Here is a 26,901-nt window from a genome sequence, read left to right on the forward strand (position 1 = left end):
ATAAGTGAAACTTAGGTACAGGAGGGTTGCAGCCCTGGAGCAGTGCTCCATTCCTTACGTGCTTACTTCATAGCTTCTAGATGATTCTGCCCAAGAGGACTTCAGCCTCTGGTGTGATCACTCATTCTGCCTCCATCGGTCCCTTAAGTCAGGTGACTCACTTCTGCTGTACTATATTAAAGAGACAGAGACCACATACACAACATGCTCTGACCCCATGATTGACAGGACCTTTGAATGTGTCCATTCTATTTCATGTACCTCTGCTTTCACCCCTTCCCCTCCCTCTCCCCCTCAGAACCACAACAGGGTTCCCATCATCCTCCCCTTCGACCTCACCTGCTTCCCTAATCAATGGCTCATCCTCTGCCATTTCCACTGTGCAGCCACCAAAAACTCATCGTCCCCTTCCTGCCAGCTTCCTAAGTGACTGTTCCCTCCACGATACTCTGGTTCACTCCTCAGTCACCCTAACGCACTCTTCCTTTTTTTTGGCACCTTTCCATGCAAGTGCAAGAGATGCAACATGTGCCCCACTTCTTCCCCCCTCTTTGTCCAAGGCTCCAAACGCTCCTTCCAAGTGATTTGCTTGTACATCATTCAGTTTGGTATACTGTATGAGCTGCTCATGATGCAATCTTTTCTACACAGCAAAAACCCAACACAGACTAGATGAATGCTTTATGGAACATTCAGTTCACAAATGTGACCCTGAGCTCTGTTGCCTGTCATTTTAATTCTCCACATTGCTCCCACTCTGACCTTTTCTGTCCTTGGCCTGCTGTTCCAATGAAGCGCAACACAAGCTCGAAGAACTGCACTCTTGACTGGGCACCTTCTGGTGGCAATGTTGAGTTTAACAATTTTAGACCATTATTGCTGCTTCCATTTTGATTTGGTTTCTCTCATTTCATTTACTTTGAATTTGGAGGGCAGCTAATCAGGATGCTGCCATTCAAACCTCTTCTATACACGTTATGTTTTTTCACTTGTCCCATTACTACTCCCTTTGGCCTTGCACCATGAAACCTTTTGTCAATTAACTTGTTCTTCACCCTATCAGAAACCTTCCCTTTTGTTGTCCTTCCCACTTGCTTAACATTTTTAACTTTCCTAGTTCTGATGAAAAGTCATTCACTGATTCTCCATTCATAGATGTTACCAGACGTGCTGAGTATTTCCAACATTTTCTGATTCGGTTCCAGTAATGCTTCCTTCTTCATTGGGCCAGAACCATACTGTGCAAGAAAGTTCTCCTGAAACTCTTGCCTCTCTCTGCCCTCTGGGCTATTGTAGTAGGATAATTAAAGTGCCTGATTTATAATGACACTATCATTTTTGCACCTCACTTAAGTTCATCTTTTATTTTTCCTATCTGGCTCTCTTGAAGGCTGTGTCTTCCAGTACAAGGCACCCATTCTTTTGGTATAATGCTAAGAATATCAGCTGATCATTTAACTAAAGTCTTAATCAGGTTAACTATTCCAATGCTTTTGTAGCTGCCTCTCATCTTGTCCCCTCCATTAACTTGAGATCAGCCAAAACTCTGCTCCCCACATCCTAACTTACAAGTCCTGACTGTTCACCCATCGCTCTGCTCTCGCTGACCTACATTAGTTCCTGGTTCTGCGATGTCTCGATTTTAAAATTGTCACCTTGATTTCAATCCCACTATGCTTGCCCCTCCCTGTCTCTATAAAAGGGATCGTCCAGCCCTACAATCCTCCAATTTTAGCCACTTGCACATCCTCTGAATTTTATCACTCCACTGGTGGCAGCCGTCCCTTCAGCTGCTTAGGGTCTAAACCAGAGCATACTCTCCCCCAAGATGTTTCTTCAAATCTACCTATCTTCTTGCATAACTCAGTCAAATGCTATTTGGTAATGCTCCTGTGAAGTGCCTTGGGTCTCTTTACAATGTTAAAGGTGCTATATAAATTAAAGTTGTTGTTGTTTTGCTCATCCAACATTTGCACCTACACATTGTAGAAAAGGTGAGATGGAAGAAACTGTGACTAATTTTTTGATTTCTCCTCTCTATGTTGTTATTTCCTATGGGGGATGGAGGGGGGCGGTGCAGTTAATCACTGGAACACATAACCAGATTTTCTTTGGCTCCCTGAGCTGGTCACCCCTGTTTTGTGCACACAAAAAAGGTTGTGGCCATCTTACAATGATGAAAATTGAGTCAAAAGCCAATTACCTAGCCATGTTATTGTATTTCTCCATCATCACCCCAGCTTAGATCAGGACTTAGCACTGACCAAGGGTCAAATGTTGTACATCCCTGAACTGCACAACTCCAAACCTCAGTGCATTTGATCACAGAACATCTGAAGCAACCAAAGCAAATAAGCTCGGTCCCTAGTCTGTGCAGGTCAATTAACCTCACTTTGGGAAGACAATTCCATAACAGCACTGGGAGTGCACCTGCAGCAGTGCTTTGAGAAGGCACCTCCCTGCCATCACTTTCCCAAGGGCAGTTAGGGATGGGCAATAAATGCTGATCATTTGTCAGCAACATCCACATTCCAAAGAGTAAATAAAATAAACTGGACTTTATGTTTCATGACAGGGTTGAGAAAATTGAGACAAGTTCCCGTCCCAGGACACTGCCCTGCTGAGAAGCACCCGGGGACATTCACAGACGATATGCTTCCCTCCATTGTCAAACAGTCTGCCCACATTTATTGATGAAGAATTATCATTTAGGGAAGAAGGATCCAGAGGGTTGCAAGAAAGTTCTCGCACGGGGGCAGCATGGTGGCACGGTTTTTAGCATTGTTGCCTCACAGTGCCAGGGACCCGGGTTCGATTTCCAGCTTGGGTCACTGTCTGTGTGGAGTTTGCACATTCTCCCTGTGTCTGCATGGGTTTCCTCCCACAGTCCGAAAGACGTGCTGGTTAGGTGCATTGGCTATGCTAAATTCTCCCTCAGTGTACCTGAACAGACACCGGAGTGTGACAACTAGGGGATTTTCACAGTAACTTCATTGCAGTGTTAATGTAAGCCTACTTGTGACACTAATAAATAAACTTTAAAAATGTAAGCCTACTTGTGATACTAATAAATAAACTGAAAAATAAGCATGCATTATGTTCAAAAACATCAAGGCTAATTGGAGTGTAGTCTAGGTTCGATATTGAATGTATTGATCCAGTTAGTTATGACAGTGGCAGTGGGTGTATTGGCTGGACTCGCTGCTAGATAAGCAGCGAGTGATCAGTCGGCTTGCTGGTGGGATTGGACATACCCTCATCGGCTGTTGCTGGGTTGTCGGGGTCTCCGTCCACAATGTCACAGTCAGCTTCTCCTCCGTAAGCGAACTCCAGCCCGATAGAGCCGCACTCGCTGTCCTCTTCCTCCCCGCATTCCTCCGCCGCCAGCTTGCTCATTCTACAGCAGCTTTCCCAGGCCAGCCTTGGTCAGCCAGGCGACTTTACTCTTCTTCACTGTCACCTGATAGTGAGAAACCATTGACGAACTTTCACCTCCCCACAAAACATCCGGTGTCAGAACCATGAGACAGAGAATGTCTTTCTAACAGGGAACCAAGTGGAGGCAGCAGTGGCCCACACTCACCCACTGAGTTTCAATCATTTGTGAATCATTGTATCTTTCGACCAAACTGTGCAACTGCAGGATAAAACAGTTGTGTCACATTTTAATAAACTTTTCTGTGAAGTATTACTGACTGTAATCTGCTGTTTCTCTGGGCTGCAATGAAATTGTTTTTTTTAAAAAACATTTTGCTCTGGATGTGGGTGACGCTGGCAAAGTTGTATGCAGCACGTCTGGATGTTTTTCTGTATTAAATATACAATATAAATGTTTCTCTTTTCAGTCGTTAGCCCATAAGGTAAACAATTATTTCTCTTTAGTTGTTGTCCCCTCCCCTTTACAACTGCTTAGCCCTTCTCAAAATAACTGACCGCTCCCCCTCCCCACCCCACCCCACCCCCTGCAAATTACTGGCCCATCTCCAACCTCCCCTTCCTCTCCAAAGTCCTTGAGCGGAATTTTCCAGCCACGCTCGCTCCAAGACCAGAAAATCCTACATGATCCATGTTCCGCCTGCTATGATTCCCCTGGCGGATGGGACGGGAAAATTCCACCCCTTGAATGTGTTGTCACCTCCCAATCCCGTTCCCGTCTTTCCCGGAACTCCGTGTTTAAATCAATCCAACTAGGTTTCCATCCCTGTCACAGGACCAAAAATAGCTCTTATCAAAGTCACAATCCTGTGTGACTGTGACAAAGGTAAACTTTGGAGAACGGGCAGACTCTGCACAGACTGTAACCCAAGCTGGGAATCAAAGCCAGGTCCCTGGCGCTGTGAGGCAGCAGTGCTAACCACTGTGCCATCTCCCCACCTCACGTTTTTCCTTTAAGACGCTTCATAAAACACTCCTTTTTGGCTGCTTTTGGTCATTGGATGGGACTTTCTGGCCATTCATGCACTGTCGCCACTGCAAGTGAGAGAGGAGAATTTGGCGCTCAGCCAAAACTCTGTTCACTGCAGCGGTGATGTGGAAATGCCGGCGTTGGACTGGGGTAAACACAGTAAGGAGTCTAACAACACCAGGTTAAAGTCCAACAGGTTTATTTGGTAGCAAACGCCACTAGCTTTCGGAGCACTGCTCCTTCGTCAGATGGAGTGGAAATCTACTCTCAAACAGGGCACAGAGACACAAAATCAGTGCTCCCTCCACTCACATTGTCTGTATCTTTAAGACCTGGTTGGCTGTAGAGATTCGCATTCTAATCAGTATTCTGTAACTAGCGCTCTGAAAGCTAGTGGCGTTTGCTACCAAATAAACCTGTTGGACTTTAACCTGGTGTTGTTAGACTCCTTACTGCAGCGGGACCAGAAAATCCCACTGGCATGAACAGCCAGAAAACTCCACCCAATATCTCTTTATGTGGCTCATTGCCATATTTTGTTTAATAATGTTCTTGTAAAGCACCTTGAGATGTTTTATTACATTAAAGGGGCTATATGAAAAGAAGTTGTTACCTTGCTGCTATGGGAAGGTGACGGTGGGTCTTCTCAAGTTGCTGCAGTTCTTGTTTAGGTTGTACAACTTTCTCAATGGTGATAGGGAAATGTTTGGTGTTTGAAGTGCTTATTAACTGAGTTCTTGTTTAGGTTGTACAACTTTCTCAATGGTGATAGGGAAATGTTTGGTGTTTGAAGTGCTTATTAACTGATACTTGGTGTGAATATAATATTGGAGGAAAGGTGATAGAAGCGGCTGAAGATGGTTGGACCAAAGATGTTTCTCCAAAGAACTCCCACAGAAATTGTGCCACAGCAGGAAACCCACACAGACACAGAGCATGAATACAAGAGCAGGGATGTACTTCTGAGGCTGTATAAGGCACTGGTCAGACCCCATTTGGAGTATTGTGAACAGTTTTGGGCCCCATATCTAAGGAAGGATGTGCTGGCCTTGGAAAGGGTCCAGAGGAGGTTCACACGAATGATCCCTGAAATGAAGAGCTTGTCATATGAGGAACGGTTGAGGACTCTAGATCTGTACTCATTGGAGTTTAGAAGGATGAGGGGGGGATCTTATTGAAACCTACAGGATACTGTGAGGCCTGGATAGAGTGGATGTGGAGAGGATATTTCCACTAGTAGGAAAAACTAGAACCAGAGGGCACAACCTCAGACTAGAGGGACATCCTTTAAAACAGAGATGAGGAGGAATTTCTTCAGCCAGAGAGTGGTGAATCTGTGGAACTCTTTGCTGCAGAAGGCTGTGGAGGCCAGGTCATTGAGCGTCTTTAAGACAGAGATAAATAGATTCTTGATTAATAAGGGGATCAGGGGTTATGGGGCAAAGGCAGGAGAATGGGGATGAGAAAAATTTCAGCCATGATTGAATGGCGGAGCAAACTCGATTGGGCTGAGTGGCCTAATTCAGCTCCTATGTCTTTTGGTCTAACGTGCAAACTCCACACAAACAGTGACTGAAACCGGGAATCAAACCCGGTCCCTGCTGCTGTGAGACAGCAGTGCTAACCACTGTGCCACTGTGCCGGTGAGTGTTTTGTGAGTGTTCTGAATATTTTATGATCACAAATCATAAATTTTTAATGGACACTTTCTGGGAGATGAGGCAAGGCTTACACGGTTTGAAATCGATTCCCTTATTAATCAAGAACCTATCTATCTCAGTCTTAAAGACACGCAATGACCTGGCCTCCACAGCCTTCTGCAGCAAAGAGTTCCACAGATTCACCACTCTCTGGCTGAAGAAATTTCTCCTCATCTCTGTTTTAAAGGATTGTCCCTTTAGTCTGAAGTTTCAATAAGATCTCCCGTCATCTGTCTGAACAAACTAATTCCACCTGAGCACCTTTGGCTAAATGGACTTTCAGTGCAGAACTGAGGGAATGTTGTCCTGAATTGAGGGAATATTGTGTTGAACTGAGGGAATGTTGTCCTGAACTGAGGGAATGCTGTGCTGAACTGAGGGAATGTTGTGGTGTTTTAAAGTGCTGGTATTCAGAAAACATATGGGCATGTAACTTCCCGCCTGAATCCCAATTTAAGTGGATTGTGCGCCACACATGCGCGTCGGAACGATGGACATGCATGATGGAAGCACAGCAAGTTGAAACCTCTGATTCGGTTTCGTAAAGCTGCTGGCATTTAAGCGGTGCACTGCAATCTCTCCCTAACTTCCATCACTTGCGCTGATGATAGGTGAGTATTTACACTTACTTGCACACTTTCATTTGGTCTAGCTCCAGTGAGTAAAGGCAGCAGACATTCTTTGGGTGAGGTAATTTTTTCCTAAGTGTTTTTAAGAATGTTTAAAATATAGGTAATGCACAGAAAGTGAAAGAAAAATTTATAAAAATGTTCTTTTACAACTTTGTCATGACATACTAATTCTAGTAAAAAGAAAGCTCATATATAACAAGGTGAATGTTAACGTCTCGAATGAGTTTCAGCTGAAGTCCATTTGGATTTTGCAATGCATTTTTTATGTATAATGTATAAAATATTTTAAGCAGTTTTTATCCCAATTTTAAGAGTCTCCCTGATGCAATGTTGATTCTTAGAAGCCTCTTGGTAAAATTAATCCTACATTTACAGGTACAAGTATGCAACTTGGCTAGTTCAAATGCTTTAGGAAAGTGTATTCCTTAAGATGACATATGCAAGTCCCCTGTAAGCTGATGTGAACTCTCTGTCTGATAGGTATTGCAGAATCCAGTGCAGCTTGAAGATCTGGAGTCATGTTTCATCACCGCTGGGACCTCAAACTTTTAGCTTGGCTTCTTAACTAAAGTTATTTTGAGGCTTCAACATGGGCACAGAAGAGACAGGCCACATGTAAAATGTACAATTTTTTTGTCCAAACCATCTCCTACTCCCTCCCTCACTCCCCCTCCCCATCCCTCCCCGTATCCCTCCCTCCTTTGCCTCCTTTTTTAGAGACAACAAATCTGTTGTGTTAATGTATAAAAATATTTTATTGATCATTGTGTTGAAGAGAAAAAATATATTTTCTAAGAAATTTGAAAAGATGAGGCAATTAAACAAGACATCATAGTGCAGCTGCTGAAGTAAAATCTTTAATTAAATGTTAACATGATATCAAAGTTTTGTATTTATAACATTATTTTTGGTAAATGTTTTCCATTAAACTTTACAAAATTCTATTAATGCTTTATTGAAACATTAAAGCAAAACATTTAAATATTAAATTATACAAATGCTTCAGTGAAACATCAAAATAGAGCAGTTGAATATGAGATAATTATCATTGAAGTAAGTAAGGCAGAAGAATACAAGTGATAAACACATTTAGATTTTCCATGGCCCAAAGTTTGAAACCTCCTTTGCTCCAACTCATGCAATAAGGTACCCAGATCATGGTCCAAGATGCTCTGACCTCTCCTCTTTCCAATTACATTTTCAGTTTCCATATTCCAAATTAAAACACACATAAATTTATAAGCATGCCACAGGTAAAGTTATATAATAATATAATACAGATTAAATAGGAGTTTCACAGATTTAAAATGAATAACAAAGCCTATGCTCATTTTATACATATTAAATAATACTCATCTTCAATCATAAAAATAAAATTAAAAATGCCATGTTAAATGAGCCATAGGATTAAGTACTTAAAAGAAATTGCAAAAAAAAGATTAAAAAGTTTCAACATACTTTTTATAATTGCAGGGAAATCCTTCTGTTCTGCCTTCACTGTACACTGCTATTTCCAAGCAAGGCCTCAATGGGCGCTCCCAGTCTGGCTCTGTCATAAGAGAGTGTGGTTAGAGTCCTCCTGCGTTGCGCACCGGGGCTTGTGGAGATTGTCCCACACAAAGTCCACTGCTCCCCTCGGGATTTGGAACGCAATATTTCAGCACAGGTAAGTGAGCAAAAAAAATTATTTTTGGTGGCCCATAGCTTTCCGTCACTAATCGGAAGTTATGGACCATGAAAACAAAGCCCTAATGCCTATTGACATGGAATGAAGAAATCTCATGGCCCTATTCAAAGAAGAGCAGGGAACTCTCTTTGTGCCCTGGCCAACATTCATCCATCAACCATCACACTAAAAATAGGTGAATTGGTCATTCATCACATTTGTTGCTGTGTGTTCATGTAATGCACAAATTGGATGACACTTTTGCTTGAATAACTGTAGTTTCACTTCCAAAAGTACTCCTGTGCATATATGAAGTGCTTGGGGGGAACCTGAGGATGTGATAAAGGGATATTAAAATGCATCTTTTTCTACCTGAGCACTCCTCCTGTCCAAACAGATATTATACCTGTGAAAATCATCAGCCCCAAAGGGCTAGTTCAATGGGTGCAAATGCCACCCAGGTGATCAGCAGTAATGAAACTAGATTAGCATCAATGTATGACATTCAGAGGACATGCAACCCATTACTGTTGCTGCAGCAGTCCAAAAATAAGTCATTACCTGTAGCACATTGAGATGGTTCAATGATATGATAAAGTGCTAAATCATTTTTTCCAGTAACGGCAATTTTCTTTTCTTCTTTCATGGGCTGTGGGCGTCACTGGCTAGACCAGCATTTATTGCCCATTCCTTAATGCCCTTGTGAAGGTTGTGCTAAGCTGCTGCCTTGAACTGCTGCAGTCCATGTGATGTAGGTACATCCACAGTGCTGTTAGGGAAGGTGTTTCAGGATTTTGACCCAAAGATAGTGAAGGAACAGCAATATAATTCCAAGTCAAGATGGTGTGTGGCTTGGAGAGGAACATGCCGGTGGTGGTTAGGGTTAGGGTTAGGCAGAGCATGCCATTCATAGAGAAGGAAAGGAGAGAGTGCAGAATGTAGTGTTACAGTCATAGCTAGGATGTAGAGAAAGATCAACTTAATGCAAGGTAGGTCCATTCAAAAGTCTGACAGCAGCAGGAAAGAAGCTGTTCTTGAGTTAGTTGGTACGTGACCTCAGACTTTTGTATCTTTTTCACAACAGAAGAAGGTGGAAGAGAGAATGTCCAGGGTGCGTGGGGTCCTTAATTATGCTGGCTGCTTTACCAAGGCAGCAGGAAATGTAGACAGAGTCAATGGATGGGAGGCTGGTTTGCGTGATGGATTGGGCTACATTCATGAATTTTTGTAGTTTCTTGCAATCTTGGGCAGAGCAGGAGCCATACCAAATAAAAGCAAATTACTGCGGAAGCTGGAATCTGAAACCAAAAGAGAAAATGCTGGAAAATCTCAGCAGGTCTGGCAGCATCTGTAAGGAGAGAAAAGAGCTGACGTTTCGAGTCCAGATGACCCTTTGTCAATGCTTTGATAAAGGGTCATCTGGACTCAAAACATCAGTCTTTTCTCTCCTTACAAATGCTGCCAGACCTGCTGAGATTTTCCAGCATTTTCTCTTTTGGTTTCAGGAACCATACCAAGCTGTGATACAGCCAGAAAGAATGCTTTCTATGGTGCATCTGTAAAAGTTGGTGAAAATCATAGCTGACATGCCAAATTTCCTTAGTTTTCTGAGAAAGTAGAGGCGTTGGTGAGCTTTCTTAACTGTAGTGTCGGCATAGGGGGATCACGACCAGTTGTTGGTGATCTGGACACCTAAAAACTTGAAGCACTCGACATTTTCCACTTCGTCCCCATTGATGTAGACAGGGGCATGTTCTCCTCTACGCTTCCTGAAGTCAATGACAATCCCCTTCATTTTGTTGACATTGAGGGAGAGATTATTGTCGCTGCACCAGTTCACCAGATTCTCTATCTCATTCCTGTACTCTGTCTCATCATTCTTTGAGTGGTAGTGGTATTGGCACTGGACAAGTAATCCCGAGACCCAGAGTAATTCTCATTTAAAATAATGACCATGAAATCATCGTTGATTGTCGTCAAAACCCAGCTGATGCAGTAATACCCTTTAGGGAAGGAAATCTGTTGCCTTTACCTGGTCAGATCGACATGTGACTCCAATCCACATCAATGTGGATGGGTGATAAATGCTGGCCCCGCCAGGGATGCCCTCACCCCATGAACGAATAACAAAAAGGTCTGGGTGGTTGTTTCAGGGCATCAACCCCAGGGATTTCCACCAATACCAGCATGATGCCTCTGCTAAACAGATCTTCCCCTCCTCTGTCAGCACTCTGAAGGGGCCATTCCCTCTGCAACACCCTGGTCCACTGCAACACCCCCAACACTTCATCTCCTTCCTACTGCACCTTCCATTGCAATTGTATGATGTGTAATTTCTGCCCATTTACCTCCTCCCACCTCCCTGTTCAAGGCCTTAATACATCTTCCAGGTGAAGCAAACATAGACTGGGTGACCACTTTGCAGAACACCTTTGCTCAGTCTGCAAGCTTAACCCAGACCTTCTGGTTGCTTACCATTTCAATTCACCATCTCACTCTCCTGCTCATATTTCTGTCCTTGCCCTGCTGTTATGTTCCACTGAAGCCCATTGCAAGCTGGAGGGAATAGCACCTCATCTTTTGAATTGGCTGTAACCTTCTGGACTCAACATTGTGTTCAACAATTTCAGGCAGTGACCTCGATCCTGAATACTTTTCCCCAGATACCAGACGATCTTGTTGTTTTGCTCTTTGCTTTCAGGTAGAACTGACTGTTTTTTCTGCTATTAATACCTTCTTGAATTGAATTGATTTATTATTGCCACATGTATTGGGATACAGTGAAAAGTATTGTTTCTTGCGAGCAATACAGACAAAACATACCGTTCATAGAGTACATAGGCGAGAAAGAAAGAACAGGGTGCAAAATATAGTGTGGCAATTACCGATAAGATGAAGAGAAGGATCAGTTTAGTGTGTGACTACTCTGGACCAATTATATACCTTTAATACGATCATTGCCACTCCCTTTGCCTTCTCTTCCATGATGTGGAGATGCCGGCTTTGGACTGGGGTGGGCACAGTAAGAAGTCTCACAACACCAGATTAAAGTCCCAACAGGTTTATTTGAAATCACCAGCATTCGGAACACTGCCCCTTCATCAGGTGCTCCGAATGCTCATGATTCCAAATAAACCCTTTGGACTTTAACCTGGTGTTGTGAGACTTCTTACTTCTCTACCACGACATCTTTCTCATGTCATCTCTTCTGCCCTCTAATCTGACATTCTCTCTTGCTCACACAAGAACAGAAGGACGAAGGGTCATCCTGACTCGAAACGTTGGCTCTATTCTCTCTCAGTAAGAAGTCTAACAACACCAGGTTAAAGTCCAACAGGTTTACTTGGTAGCAAAAGCCACTAGCTTTTGGAACAGGCTGCCGGCACAGCATCTCCACATCTATTCTCTCTCCACAGATGCTGTCAGACCTGCTGAGATTTTCCAGCATTTTCTGTTTTTGTTTCAGAATCCAGCATCTGCAGTATTTTGCTTTTATTCTCTTGCTCCACTTGCCACTTCCCCCTTTCCAACAATATAAAACCCACCACCTCTCTACCTCTCTTCAGTTCTGAAGAAGAACCATTGGACTCAAAACATTTCTCTCTCCACATATGATGCCAACACTTTCTGTGTTCACATCAGCACAGTAAGGAGTCTCACAACACCAGGTTAAATTCCAACAGATATATTTGGTAGCACAAGACACAAGCTTTCAGAGCGTTGCTCCTTCATCAGGTAAGTGGAGTTCTGTTCACAAACAGGGCATATAACAGGCATGTCTTTATATGCCCTGTTTGTGAACAGAACTCCCACTCACCTGATGAAGGAGCAGCGCTCTGAAAGCTAGTGGCTTTTGCTACCAAATAAACATGTTGGACTTTAACCTGGTGTTGTGAGACTTCTTACTGTGCTTACTCCAGTCCAACGCCGGCATCTCCACATCATGGTTCACATCAGCCCGAGGGATTGCCCAGGGTCAGTGACACTAAGCTGCAGTGTAAGGTGTGGGTTCCAGGGGTTGCCCAGGGACAGTGGGGCTGAGCTGCAGTGTAAGGGTGTGGGCTCCAGGGGTCGCTCAGGGACAGTGGGGCTGAGCTGCAGTGTAAGGGTGTGGGCTCCAGGGGTCGCTCAGGGACAGTGGGGCTGAGCTGCAATGTAGGCTCCAGGGGTCGCTCAGGGACAGTGGGGCTGAGCTGCAGTGTAAGGTGTGGGCTCTAGGGGTCGCTCAGGGACAGTGGGGCTGAGCTGCAGTGTAGGGGTGTGGGCTCCAGGGGTCGCTCAGGGACAGTGTGGCTGAGCTGCAGTGTAAGGTGTGGGCTCTAGGGGTCACTCAGGGACAGTGGGGCTGAGCTGCAGTGTAGGCTCCAGGGGTCGCTCAGGGACAGTAGATTCATAGATCAATGGGAGGTTTTCAGGAGAGGATGGCACCTGTACAAGAGGGAGGGGTCACAACTAAGTTGGAAGGGCACAAATATCCTGGCTGGGAGCTTTGCTAGTGCAGTTCGGGGGGGTTTAAACTAGTATGGCAGGGGGGTGGGGATCAAACTATTAGGTCTATAAGTGTGGAGGCTGGGGACGAGCTTGGGGCTGGGACAAGGCTGGCAAAGAAGAAGAGCACTCTGGGGGAGGACGACCTCACTGAGCCTGGAGGTCTGGAGTGCTTATACTTCAATGCAAGGAGCGTAGCAGGTAAGACAGACGAACTTGGGGCCTTAATGCGCACGAGGAACTTGGATGTGGTTGCGGTGACAGAGACTTGGTTGAAAGAGGGACAGGACTGGCAGCTGAATATTCCAGGGTACAAATGTTTTAGGCGAGACAGAGGAGGGGCCAAAAGAGGTGGGGGAGTAGCGGTATTAGTTGGAGAGCATATTACAGCGGTGCAGAGGGAGGACAATTCAGAGGGGTCGTGTAACGAGTCACTCTGGGTGGAGCTTAGAAACAGGAAAGGCGCAGTCACTATGTTGGGGGTGTACTACAGGCCCCCCAACAGCCCAAGGGAAGTGGAAGAATGGATATGTCAGGAGATACTGGATAGGTGCAGGAAAAATAGGGTTGTTGTAGTGGGAGACTTCAATTTCCCTGGTATAGACTGGAAATCGCTGAGGGCAGGGACTCTGGATGGGGAGGAATTTGTAAAATGTGTACAGGAGGGTTCGTTGGAACAATATGTAGACAGCCTGACTAGAGAGGGGGCTATACTGGACCTGGTACTGGGGAATGAGCCCGGTCAGGTCTTCAAAGTTTTGGTAGGGGAACATGTGGCAAATAGTGACCACAATTCTGTTACCTTTAGGATAGTGATGGAAAAGGATGAGTGGTGTCCCAAGGGTAAGGTGTTGGATTGGGGGAAGGCTAACTTTAGTGGGATCAGGCAGAAATTGGCAGCTCTTGATTGGGAGAGGCTGTTTGAGGGTAAATCCACATCTGGTATGTGGCAGTCTTTTAAGGAACGGTTGTTAGGGCTACAGGACAAGCATGTGCCTGTAAAAAAGAAGGATAGGAAGGGTAGGATTAGAGAACCGTGGATAACCAGGGAAATTGAGGGACTGGTCAAAAAGAAAAGAGAGGCGTATGTTAGGTCCAAGCAGCTAAAAACGGAGGGGGCTCTGGGGGAGTACAAAGAAAGTAGGAAAGTACTCAAACGGGGAATTAGAAGAGCAAAAAGGGGTCACGAAATGTTCTTGGCAGACAGGATTAAGGAGAATCCCAAGGCATTTTATTCATACGTTAGGAACAAAAGGGTTGTTAGGGAAAAAATCGGACCTCTCAGGGACAAAAGTGGGGACTTATGCTTGGAGCCCAAAGAAGTAGGGGAGATCCTAAATGAATACTTTGCGTTGGTATTCACAAAGGAGAGGGATGTGTTGACTGGGAGTGTCTCTGAGGGGAGTGTTGAACCGTTGGAGAAAATCTCCATTACAAAGGAGGAAGTGTTAGGTTTGTTAGAGAATATAAAGACTGACAAATCCCCAGGGCCTGATGGAATCTATCCAAGGCTGCTCAGGGAGACGAGAGGTGAAATCGTTGGGCCTCTGACGCAAATCTTTGTCTCGTCACTGGACGCAGGTGAGGTCCCAGAGGATTGGAGGATAGCCAATGTGGTCCCGTTATTTAAGAAGGGTAGGAAGGATAACCCGGGTAATTATAGGCCGGTGAGCTTGACGTCCGTGGTGGGGAAGTTGTTGGAGAAGATTCTTAGAGATAGGACGTATGCGCATTTAGAAAGGAATAAACTCATTAACGATAGTCAGCATGGTTTTGTGAGAGGGAGGTCATGCCTCACTAACCTGGTGGAGTTTTTTGAAGAAGTGACCAAAATGGTTGACGAAGGAAGGGCCGTGGATGTTGTCTATATGGACTTTAGTAAAGCGTTTGACAAAGTCCCTCATGGTAGGCTAGTGAAAAAGGTTGGATCTCATGGGATAAAGGGGGAGGTGGCTAGATGGGTGGAGAACTGGCTTGGTCATAGAAGACAGAGGGTGGTAGTGGAAGGGTCTTTTTCCGGCTGGAGGCCTGTGACTAGTGGTGTACCGCAGGGCTCTGTATTGGGACCTCTGCTGTTTGTGATTTATATAAATGATCTGGAAGAAGGAGTAACTGGGGTGATCAGTAAGTTTGCGGACGACACAAAACTGGCAGGACTTGCAGATAGTGAGGAACATTGTCAGAGGCTACAGAAGGATATAGATAGGCTGGAATTTTGGGCAAGGAAATGGCAGATGGAGTTCAATCCTGATAAATGCGAAGTGATGCATTTTGGTGGGAATAATGTAGGGGGGAGCTACACGATAAATGGAAGAACCATAAAGGGTGTAGAGACGCAGAGGGACCTGGGTGTGCAAGTCCACAGATCTTTGAAGGTGACGTCACAGGTGGAGAAGGTGGTGAAGAAGGCATATGGCATGCTTGCCTTTCTAGGACGGGGCATAGAGTATAAAAGTTGGGGTCTGATGTTGCAGATGTATAGAACGTTGGTTCGGCCGCATTTGGAATACTGTGTCCAGTTCTGGTCGCCACACTACCAGAAGGACGTGGAGGCTTTGGAGAGAGTACAGAGGAGGTTTACCAGGATGTTGCCTGGTATGGAGGGGCTTGGTTATGAGGAGAGATTGGGGAAACTGGGGTTGTTCTCCTTGGAAAGACGGAGGATGAGGGGAGATTTAATAGAGGTGTATAAAATTATGAAAGGCATAGATAGGGTGAACGGTGGGAAGCTTTTCCCCGGGTCGGTGGTGACGTTCACGAGGGGTCATAGGTTCAAGGTGAAGGGGGGGAGGTTTAACACAGATATCAGAAGGACATATTTTACACAGCGGGTCGTGGGGGCCTGGAATGTGTTGCCGGGCAAGGTGGTGGAGGCGGACACACTGGGAACGTTTAAGACTTATCTAGACAGCTATATGAATGGAGTGGGAATGGAGGGATACAAAAGAGTGGTCTAGTTTGGACCAGGGAGCGGCGCGGGCTAATTGTTCTTTGTTTATCGTTTCAAGGCTTCATTCTATGATCATCTTGCTGGTGCCAGTACAGAGCGAGACTGCGGATACTTGGGAACCTGTCTCGGGGGCAGGGAATTCATATGGTGTTCGTGGAAGTGGAAATGAATAGGGTTGGGAAGCATTTTCCGATCAGGGCCAGTGTGATCTCCTGGACTCGTTTCGATCGCCTCAGGGGGTCGGAGAGGAATTTCCCAGATTTTTTTTTCCCCATATTGGCCCTGGGGTTTTCACTCTGGGTTTTCGCCTCTCCCTGGAGATCACATGGTCTGGAATGGGGGGGTGGGGGTGAGTTAATAGGTTGTGATGAACAAAGCATCGTAGCTGTGAGGGACAGCTCGGTGGATAGGATGTTAGTATGTAGATAGGCTGGAAAATTGGGCAGGGATCCTGGATTCAGGATTCAATCCTGGACCGGGGAGCGGCGCGGGCTTGGAGGGCCGAAGGGCCTGTTCCTGTGCTGTATTGTTCTTTGTTCTAGTGGGGCTGAGCTGCAATGTAGGCTCCAGGGGTCGCTCAGGGACAGTGGGGCTGAGCTGCAGTGTAGGGGTGTGGGCTCCAGGGGTCGCTCAGGGACAGTGGGGCTGAGCTGCAGTGTAGGGGTGTAGGCTCCAGGGGTCGCTCAGGGACAGTGGGGCTGAGCTGCAAGGTAGGCTCCAGGGGTCGCTCAGGGACAGTGGGGCTGAGCTGCAGTGTGGGCTCCAGGGGTCGCTCAGGGACAGTGGGGCTGAGCTGCAGTGTCAGGCATGGGCTCCAGGGGTCGCTCAGGGACGGTGGGGCTGAGCTGCAGTGTAAGGTGTGGGCTCCAGGGGTCGCTCAGGGACAGTGGGGCTGAACTGCAGTGTAAGGGTGTGGGCTCCAGGGGTCGCTCAGGGACAGTGGGGGCTGAGCTGCAGTGTAAGGGTGTGGGCTCCAGGGGTCGCTCAGGGACAGCAATGCTGCCGGAGTTTGTTGTGATTATTGTGCAAGCAGCGAGGCTCAATCTGCGCAGTAAGAAAGTCTGGCAGCAGAAATAAAAGCTGCAACTTCTCACAAGTTGGCTCTTTAGTGAATATCTTGGAGAGTGAAACAAAATAAAGGATTTCATTTCACTCAGAGGTAAGTTGCAGTGTTTTTTTTCGTTACTTCAGCCAGTGCAGAAAGTTTGTATCGCAATAGCTCGGGCGAAGTTGCGACCTCACAAGTGCGTTATCGCATTTGTTTTCAGAGCAGGTTTGTTGGCCTTTCCCGATGTGTAATTGCTGTGTTATCTGAGAGTTTCCAGTATCTGTTCTATGAAGCTGTGTGTGTGCGAGAGAGGCAGAGAGACTGGCTGCTCGGGTCACTCTTGAACAGTTACAGGTAAGGGAGGAGATTGGCAGACACAGGTGAACCCAGGATGGCTCCGAGCTGGAGGTTTGTGAGTGGAACATATTGGTCCTGGAGGGGAGAGATGCTCCACTGATCTCCGGGAACCCAGGACATGAACCTGAATTGTTTTATTATTGTCACATGTATTAGGATGCAGTGAAAAGTCTTGCGCGCTGTACAGACAAAGCATATCGTATATAGAGCAGGTGATGTGTGAAGAACGTGTGATTTTGATAATTCTGTGCTGGCACCACGTTTCATTCTTTTACAAATTTGAATTTTCTATTTGCGACAGTTGTGTTAACTTTGGTAGATTTAAACGAAAATCCTACTCTCTGAGCTTTTTTTTTGTTGAACTTTTAACATCAAGTGAAAACTGCATCTTTGTTGATCTTTTGTTTTTGGTGCTTTGTTCGATCCAGATGAAATATTGTCCTATATAGGTGTAACCATGGGAGCCAGGCATGATTGTTCAAAGGTTAAATTATGCCTTTAACTTTCAAAAAAAAAACCTGGAGATTAATTAAGGGTGCAAATTAGGTTCAAACTGTACAAACTAAAATAGTTCATGTATTCAATAATTAGCCCCTTGAAGCATTAACTAAAGAAATGAGTATCATGTTCTCCATTATTGGAAGTCCCACAACTACGTTTTGGCACAATGATTAAAATCAACAAATTCCTGTGGAGAAATGGTGTTTACTCCCGGATTCTAAATCTGGTGATGAAATCTTAAAACATTCTTGATGCTGCTCATGAATGCAAGGCAGGTGTCACTGGACATGACGTGCACTTCTATAGCTGTCCAGCTATAAAGAACATTCAACACTGTGCCAAAGGTGAGATTGGGAGGTGTGCAGAAAGAAAATGTTTAAAGAACTAGGCTGCAAAGAGGGCCTCACAGCTGGAGAGGGAGTCAGCAGAATTTAGCGAGTGAATTCCAAGAATCCAGTATGGCCTCTGGTAAGTTAGCGGAGGCCAGGTGGTTGGAAGCTAATAAGGGGATGTAATAATTGGGAGGTCGGACTTGTTCTAAATCATAAATGACTCTGATCATTCTTCCTCCCCACCAGGGTTAAGCCCAATTTATGACAGAGGGTCAGGAAGCTTCTGCAGAGATTCACTCTTTCTAAATTACAAGTTGATGCATAACAATGTGTATCGGGCTTGTAGGAAGTGTGTGCTGATGTGAGGAAGTATTTATTCAAGGCACAAGAACAAGTATCTAGAGCATTAAAATTATACTTTATATATTAGTGTCACAAGTAGGCTTACTGCAATTAAGTTACTGTGAAAATCCCCTAGTTGCCACACTCGGTGCCTGTTTGGGTGCACTGAGGGAGAATTTAGCATGGCCAATGCACCTAACCAATACGCCTTTTGGACTGTGGGAGGAAATCGGAGCACCCGGAGGAAACACACACAGACATGGGGAGAACGTGCAGACTCTGCACAGGCAGTGACCCAAGCTGGGAGTCGAACCCGGGTCCCTGGGACTGTGAAGCAGCAGTGCTAACCACTGTGCCACCGTTAATTTGGTGGTGGGCACATCTCATGTTTCTATTTATCCATTTGTTCTTGATTACCTGAGCTAGGCCACATTTATTTCCCAACCCTAATTGGCCCTGAGAAGGCAAATGATGGTATATCTTCTCGAATAACTGCAGTCCTAGTCGCAATAGTGCTCGGTGGAGAATTTCATGGTTTTTACCCAGGAACAGTGATATGCATGTCAGCTTAATGCTATGACTTGTATGAAAACTTAAAGATGATGGTAAAAGCAATTGCTGCAAATGCTGGATTCTGAAACAAAAATAGAAAGAGATGGAAAATCTCAGCAGGTCTGACAATGACATGGTGGTACAGTGGTTAGTACTACTGTCTCACAGCGCCAGGGACCCGGGTTCAATTCCGACTCTGTGTGGAGTTAGCACATTCTCCCCATGTCTGCGTGGATTTCTTCCAGGTGCTCCAGTTTTGCCACAGTCCAAAGATGTGTGGGTTAGGTGGATTGGCCCTCCTAAGATATTGCCCCTTAGTGTCAGGGGGATTAGCAGGGTAAATATGTGGGGTTACGGAGATAGAGCCTGTGTGGGATTGTTGTCGGTGCAGGATTGATGGTCTGAATAGCTTCTTCTTGTACTGTAGGGATTCTAACAGCTGTGGAGAGAGAACAGGGTAATGTTTTGTGATAATGAGTCATCCAGACTCGAAACGTTAACTCTGTTTTCACTCCACAGATGCTGTCAGACTTGCTGAGATTTTCCAGCATTTTCTGTTGGTGTTCAAGATGATGGCATTGCTGCTGTTATCTTTCTATGGAAGGAGAGACTAAATGGACTTTCACATCCTTACTTAATTTCGTGGCAACAATTTTTTCAGGAATTTTATCCCAGTGAAAATGAGAAACTGAACTTTTACTTACTATACTAACATTAATATGCTACCAGTTATTGTTTCTTTGAGATATGATTTGATGGACAGGTAAGAGACATAAGAACATAAGAACATAAGAAATAGGAGCAGGAGTAGGCCATCTAGCCCCTCGAGCCTGCCCCGCCATTCAATAAGATCATGGCTGATCTGACGTGGATCAGTACCACTTACCCGCCTGATCCCCATAACCCTTAATTCCCTTACCGATCAGGAATCCATCCATCCCCGCTTTAAACATATTCAGCGAGGTAGCCTCCACCACCTCAGTGGGCAGAGAATTCCAGAGATTCACCACCCTCTGGGAGAAGAAGTTCCTCCTCAACTCTGTCTTAAACCGACCCCCCTTTATTTTGAGGCTGTGTCCTCTAGTTTTAACTTCCTTACTAAGTGGAAAGAATCTCTCCGCCTCCACCCTATCCAGCCCCCGCATTATCTTATAAGTCTCCATAAGATCCCCCCTCATCCTTCTAAACTCCAACGAGTACAAACCCAATCTCCTCAGCCTCTCCTCATAATCCAAACCCCTCATCTCCAGTATCAACCTGGTGAACCTTCTCTGCACTCCCTCCAATGCCAATATATCCTTCCTCATATAAGGGGACCAATACTGCACACAGTATTCCAGCTGCGGCCTCACCAATGCCCTGTACAGGTGCATCAAGACATCCCTGCTTTTATATTCTATCCCCTTCGCAATATAGGCCAACATCCCATTTGCCTTCTTGATCACCTGTTGTACCTGCAGACTGGGCTTTTGCGTCTCATGCACAAGGACCCCCAGGTCCCTTTGCACGGTAGCATGTTTTAATTTGTTTCCATTGAGATAGTAATCCCATTTGTTATTATTTCCTCCAAAGTGTATAACCTCGCATTTCTCAACGTTATACTCCATTTGCCATATCCTCGCCCACTCACTCAGCCTGTCCAAATCTCTCTGCAGATCTTCTCCGTCCTCCACACGATTCACTTTTCCACTTATCTTTGTGTCGTCTGCAAACTTCGTTACCCTACACTCCGTCCCCTCCTCCAGATCATCTATATAAATGGTAAATAGTTGCGGCCCGAGTACCGATCCCTGCGGCACGCCACTAGTTACCTTCCTCCAACCGGAAAAACACCCATTTATTCCGACTCTTTGCTTCCTGTCGGATAGCCAGTCCCCAATCCACTTTAACACACTACCCCCAACTCCGTGTGCCCTAATCTTCTTCAGTAGCCTTTTATGGGGCACCTTATCAAACGCCTTTTGGAAATCCAAAAACACCGCATCCACCGGTTCTCCTCCATCAACCGCCCTAGTCACATCTTCATAAAAATCCAACATGTTCGTCAAGCACGACTTTCCCCTCATGAATCCATGCTGCGTCTGATTGATCGAACCATTTCTATCCAGATGCCCTGCTATCTCCTCTTTAATAATGGATTCCAGCATTTTCCCTACTACAGACGTTAAGCTGACCGGCCTATAGTTACCCGCCTTTTGTCTCCTTCCTTTTTTAAACAGCGGCGTAACATTAGCCGTTTTCCAATCAACCGGCACTACCCCAGAATGCAACGAGACACATGGAGAAAGAATAATATGTGCAATACCAAAGTAGTTTACAACTGTATTAGATTTTTAAAAAATCTTTTACAAATAGTTTATACCTGGGAAAATTCTCAACCATCTTCCCAATACTATTACGTTCCTCTCTAATATGCTGCATATTTTTAAGTGAAAGTTGTATAAAATCTTTTTGTTGTAACTTTGATCCTGTGACCTTAAATGTCTATTGTAATTCTGCAGTTTTAATGCCAATTTTTCTTCAGTGTAAATTCCTTGTTAAACCAGATATGTCACTAGAAGTTGTCAAAAGAAAGTGAAAGTAAGATTGCAATGAATGGGGTAGTTGGGGATTATGTATCTTTTTTTAAACTCATTTATGGAACACGGGCATCGCTGGCTGGCCAGCATTTATTACCCATCCCTAGTTGCCCTTGAGAAGGTGGTGGTGAGCTGCCATCTTGAATCGCTGCAGTCCACGTGCTGTGGGTTGACCCACAATGCCGCTCGGGAAGGAATTCCAGAATTTTGACCCAGTGACTACAAAGGAATGGTAATATATTTCCAAGTCAGGATGGTGAGTGGCTTGGAGGAGAACTTGCAGCTGGTGTTGTTCCCATGTATCTGCTGCCCTTGTCCTAGATGGAAGTGGTCGTGAGTTTGGAAGGTGCTGTCTAAGGATCTTGGGTGAATTGGTGAATCTCATTCTTTCATGGTCATCTGTTTTAATCTTTGGTCCATTAACTTGAGCCTCATACACTTTGTGATTTTCCTGCCCTGAAACTCTCCATTATTCAGTAGTGTAAGGAGGATGCTGTATGGGTGCTGATGAGATACGGATCGTGTTATGCAAGAGTGGGTCAGCACGATGTTGAACCACACCGGAATGTTAGCGGAACATGGATTTGCAACTTCAATTTGATCTGTGCTGAATGCCAATATCAGGAGAGTTCCAAGCAGAGGTCAGGATTTTCTTTATGATCAGTTATGGATCAGCCCTGACACAGGGTTGGAAACAGGATTTTCAGTACAGGAGTTTGCCGCACAGAAGGCAATTATTTGGCCCATTGTATCAGTGTGTGCCCTTTTCTATAGCAATCCAAAATTAATAGGAACAGGAGTGGGTCATTCAGCACATCGAGCAGCTCCTCCATTCAATGTGATCATGGCTGATTGGACACTTCAGTGCCTTTTACACACACTATTCCCAATACCCTTTACATTGTTGTGAATCAGAAACCTATCAATCTCTGCTTTAAACATACTCAATGACTGAGTTCCCACAACCCACACACATTTCCAAAGATTCACAACTCTGTGTGTAAGGAAATTTCTCCTCATCTTGATCCTAAGTGGCATTCCCCCTAATTTTGAAATTGTCCCCCAACCAAGGGAAACATCTTACCGGGATCTACCCTGTCTATTCCTTTAGGATTTTGTAAGTTTCAATGAGATCACCGCTCATTATTCGAAGCTCCATAGAATACAATCCTAGTTTGCCCAATCTCTCTCCATAAGACAGGCCCACCATCCCTGGGACAGATCTGGTGAACCTTCCTTGCACACCCTGTTTGGTAATAATATCCTTTCTGAGCTAAGGGGACCAAAACTGCACACGGTACTCCAGCTGCAGTCTAACCAAGCTCCTATGCAGTTGAAGCAAGAGCTCACTACTTCTGTACTCAAATCCTCTTGTGATAGAGGCTAACATCCCATTAGCCTTTCTAGTAGCTTGCTGCACCTGCATGTTAGCCTGAAGTGACTTATGGACAAGGACACCCAAGTCCCTTTGTACATCTACACTTTCTAATTCCCCACCATTTAGAACATATTCTGCACATCTGTTCCTTTTACCAAAATGGATTGCATCACACTTTTCAACATTATATTCCATCTGCTGTGTTCTTGCCCACTCACTAAGTCTGTCCACATTCTCCTGCAGTCGCTTTACATCTTCCCCACAACTCACATTCCCACCCACCAATCTGCAAAATTGGAAATATTACACTTGGTCTCCACATCCAAATTATTGATTATATATTGTGAACAGCTGGGGTCCAAGAGCTGATCCTTGCAGAGTCCCACCAGTCACAGCGTGCCAATATGAGAATGACACATTTATTCCTGTTCTCTGCCTGTTGGTCAATCCTTAATCCATGCCAGTATATTGCCTCCTATCCCATGTGCTTTTATTTTGCCAATCAACCTCTTGTGGGGGGACTTTATCAAAAGCCTTCTGGTTCAAATATGCTACACCCATTGACTCTCCATTTACGAATTTTGTGAGTAACATCCTCAGAACACTCCAAGTTCATCGAACGTGATTTCCCATTCGTAAATCCATGCTGATTATGCCCCATCTGATCATGATTATCCAAGTGTCCATTTATCCCAACCCTTATAATAGATTCTAGCATTTTCCCTACTACTGATGTAAGGCTAACAGATCCTTAGTTCCTTGTGTTATCTCTCTCTCTCCCTCCTTAAATAGTGGGATGACATTTGTTACCTTCGAGTGGGATAGCTTGATCTTGGTTTCAGATGAAGGTCGGCACAACATCGTGGGCCGAAGGGCCTGTTCTGTGCTGTAATGTTCTATGTTCTATGTTCCAATTTTTAGGAATCATCCCAGAATCTATAGAATTTTGGAAGATGATCACCAATGCCTCCACTATCTCTATAGCAACCCCTTTCAACACCCTAGGATGCATAATATCAGGTCCAATTAATTTCTCCAATACAACCTTCTTACTTTTGTTGGTTCCTTTCAACTCATTCCCCTAGTCCCTTGGATCTCTGCATCGGGGAGATTTCCTGTATCTTCCTTAGTGAAATCAGACACAAAGTAGTCATTTAGCTTCTCTGCCATTTCTCTTTTCCCCTTCTGAATTTTTCTGACTCCATTTGTAATGGACCCATATTTGTCTTAGCCAAATGTTTTCTTTTTACATACCCTATAGAAGCTTTTACAGTTCATTTTTATGTTTATTGCAAGATTGCTTTCATATTCTAATCTCCCTGTATCAGTTTCTTGGCCTTCCATTGCTGTATTCTAAAATGTTCCAATCCTCATGTTTACTACAATTTCTGGCAACTTTATTGGCGTTTTCCTTTAATCTTATCCAATTCTTAACTTCCTCTGTCAGCCACGGTTGGCCGGCTTTCTTTTGAGTTTTTGCAATTCAAATGAATGTATAGGTGTTGTAAGCTTCAGCAATAGTTCTTTGAAGATTATCCATTGTCTATACCCAGTTCGACAGTTAAATCCCACTGCACTGCTTCCTTCCCCACTGCCCTCTGTCACCTACTTCAAATATTTATCCACTTGTTTCCCTAAAAGATGCAACGGCTTCAGAATCAACCAATCCACCGAGCAAAGCCTTCCATCTTGCAATCTTTGGAGTAAAGGAGTTTGTTCTACTCAGTCTGTCTTACTCCCTGAGTAAAAGCTATATTGTGTATAGTAGCAGTCATCAGCAGCCCTTAAGAAGTCACAAGATGGCTGATGGTAGGAAATTTGAAAAATGCCACTTTGATTCATTGGAGTGCGCTTTTCTGAAGATGGGCTGAGGTTTGTTGCTGGGCCAGAATATAGTAAGCTTTTCTCTTTCTCTAGATATGTTTTACTTGATTTGGGAGTGCTTAATGTTGATACCAGGTGCTTGAAAGGTTAAGATTTCTATTCATAAAATCCCTAGAGTGTAGAAGAGGCCATTTGCACCTATCCTCTGACAGAGGTTCAGGCAGGTAGACGGGTGACCAGGAGAGGCAGGCAGGAGTCTCCTGTGCCTATTCCCCTTTCAAACAGGTGTACCGTTTTGGATACTGTTGAGGGGGATAGCCTGTCAGAGGGAGATACCAGCAGCAGCCAGGCCTGTGGCATCACACCTGGTTCTGCTGCAGAGCAGGGTCAGGCAAAGAGCAAGCAGGCAGTAGTAATAGGGGACTCGCTAGTTAGAGGCACAGACAGGCGTTTCTATGGCCACAATCAAGACTCCAGGATGGTGTGTTGCCTCCCTGGTGCCAGGGTCAAGGATGTCTCTGAGCGATTGCAGGACATTCTTAAGGGGGAGGGTGAGCAGCCAGAGGTCATTGTACATATTGGTACCAATGACATAGGTAGGAAAAGGGATGAGGTCCTAAAGTGTGAATATAGAGAGTTAGGCAGAAGGCTAAAGTGCAGGACCTCGAAGGTAGTAATTTCTGGACTACTACCAGTGCCACGTGCTACTGAGAATAGGAATAGGAAGATTAGGCATATGAATGTGTGGCTTGAGAGCTGGTGCAGGGGGCAGGGATTTTTGGATCATTGGGATCTTTTCTGGGGAAGGGCTGACCTGTTCAAGAGGGACGGGTTACACCTGAACTGGAAGGGTACTAACATCCTGGCGGGGAGATTTGCTGGAACCACTCGGGAGGGTTTAAACTAGTTTGGCAGCGGGGTGGGATCCAAAGCAGTAGGGAGACAGAAGAGAAGTTTGAGGACAGCACAGAAGTTAAAGAGAGCACATTAAGTAGTAAAGACATTGTCAGTAATCCTAGTACCAGACAGATCAGGCAAAAGCAAGACAGAAAGCAAGGGAAGCCCAGATTAAACTGCATTTATTTCAATGCAAGAGGCCTGACGGGCAAGGCAGATGAACTCAGGGCATGGATGGGTATGTGGGACTGGGATATTATCGCAATTACTGAAACATGGCTAAGGGAGGGACAGGACTGGCAGCTCAATGTTCCAGGGTACAGATGCTATAGGAAAGATAGAACAGGAGGTAAGAGAGGAGGGGGAGTTGCACTTTTGATTAGGGAAAACATAATGGCTGTACTGAGAGGGGGTATATTTCAGGGTTCGGCCACTGAGCTTTTATGGGAAAAACTGAGAAATAAGAAGGGGGAAATCACTTTGATAGGGTTGTACTATAAGCCCCCAAATAGTTGACAGGAAATTGAGGAGCAAATATGTAAGGAGATTGCAGATAGCTCCAAGAAAAATAGGGTGGTAATAGTCGGAAATTTTAACTTTCCCAACATTGGCTGGGACAGCCATAGTATTAGAGGGTTGAATGGAGAGAAATTTGTTGAGTGTATTCAGGAGGAATTTCTCATTCAGTATGTGGATGGCCCGACTAGAGAGGGGGCAAAACTTGACCTCTTAAGAAATAAGGAACGGCAGGTGACCAGAGGCACTGGTCAAGAAGAAGAAGGAGGCACATGACATGCATAGGCAGCTGGGATCAAGTGAATTCCTTGAAGAGTAGAGTTAATAGAGAAATCAGGAGGGCAAAAAGGGGACACGAGATTGTTTTGGCAGATAAGGCAAAGGAGAATCCAAAGAGCTTCTACAAATACATAGAGGGCAAAAGAATAACAAGGGAGAGAGTAGGGCCTCTTAAGGATCAACAAGGTCATCTTTGTGCGGATCCACAAGAGATGGGTGAGATCCTAAATGAATATTTCTCATCAGTATTTACTATTGAGAAAAGCATGGATGTTAGGGAACTCGGGGAAATAAATAGTGATGTCTTGAGGAGTGTACATATTACAGAGAAGGAAGTGCTGGAAGTCTTAAAGCACATCAAGGTAGATAAATCCCCGGGACCTGATAAAGTGTATCCCAGGACATTGTGGGAGGCTAGGTATGAAGTTGTGGGTCCCCTAGCCGAGATACTTGAA

The 26,901-nt window shown here is 44.9% G+C and overlaps 2 protein-coding genes across 6 annotated transcripts in view; one reads left to right on the forward strand and one right to left on the reverse strand.

The window, feature by feature from the left end:
- The window catches only part of LOC144493507 (ras-related GTP-binding protein D-like), a 33,391-nt gene extending 29,796 nt beyond the window's left edge, over nucleotides 1–3,595 (reverse strand). Inside the window, exon 1 of one of the 2 annotated variants that reach the window (XM_078212488.1) lies at nucleotides 3,255–3,595. In XM_078212488.1, coding sequence (XP_078068614.1) covers nucleotides 3,255–3,396 — 142 coding nt within the window. In that variant the 5' untranslated portion in view covers nucleotides 3,397–3,595. The remainder of the gene's footprint in view (nucleotides 1–3,254) is intronic. The other variant, XM_078212487.1, reaches the window with a different exon arrangement.
- Nucleotides 3,596–16,842: 13,247 nt separating this feature from the next.
- ankrd6b (ankyrin repeat domain 6b) overlaps nucleotides 16,843–26,901 on the forward strand; it is a 213,386-nt gene continuing 203,327 nt past the window's right edge. For 3 of the 4 annotated variants that reach the window (XM_078212489.1, XM_078212492.1, XM_078212493.1), the window contains exon 1: nucleotides 16,843–17,000. The gene's annotated coding sequence lies outside the window, so the exon portion shown is untranslated. The remainder of the gene's footprint in view (nucleotides 17,001–26,901) is intronic. The other variant, XM_078212490.1, reaches the window with a different exon arrangement.

Source organism: Mustelus asterias, chromosome 5 (genome assembly GCF_964213995.1).
Source record: "Mustelus asterias chromosome 5, sMusAst1.hap1.1, whole genome shotgun sequence".
Taxonomy (NCBI): domain Eukaryota; kingdom Metazoa; phylum Chordata; class Chondrichthyes; order Carcharhiniformes; family Triakidae; genus Mustelus; species Mustelus asterias.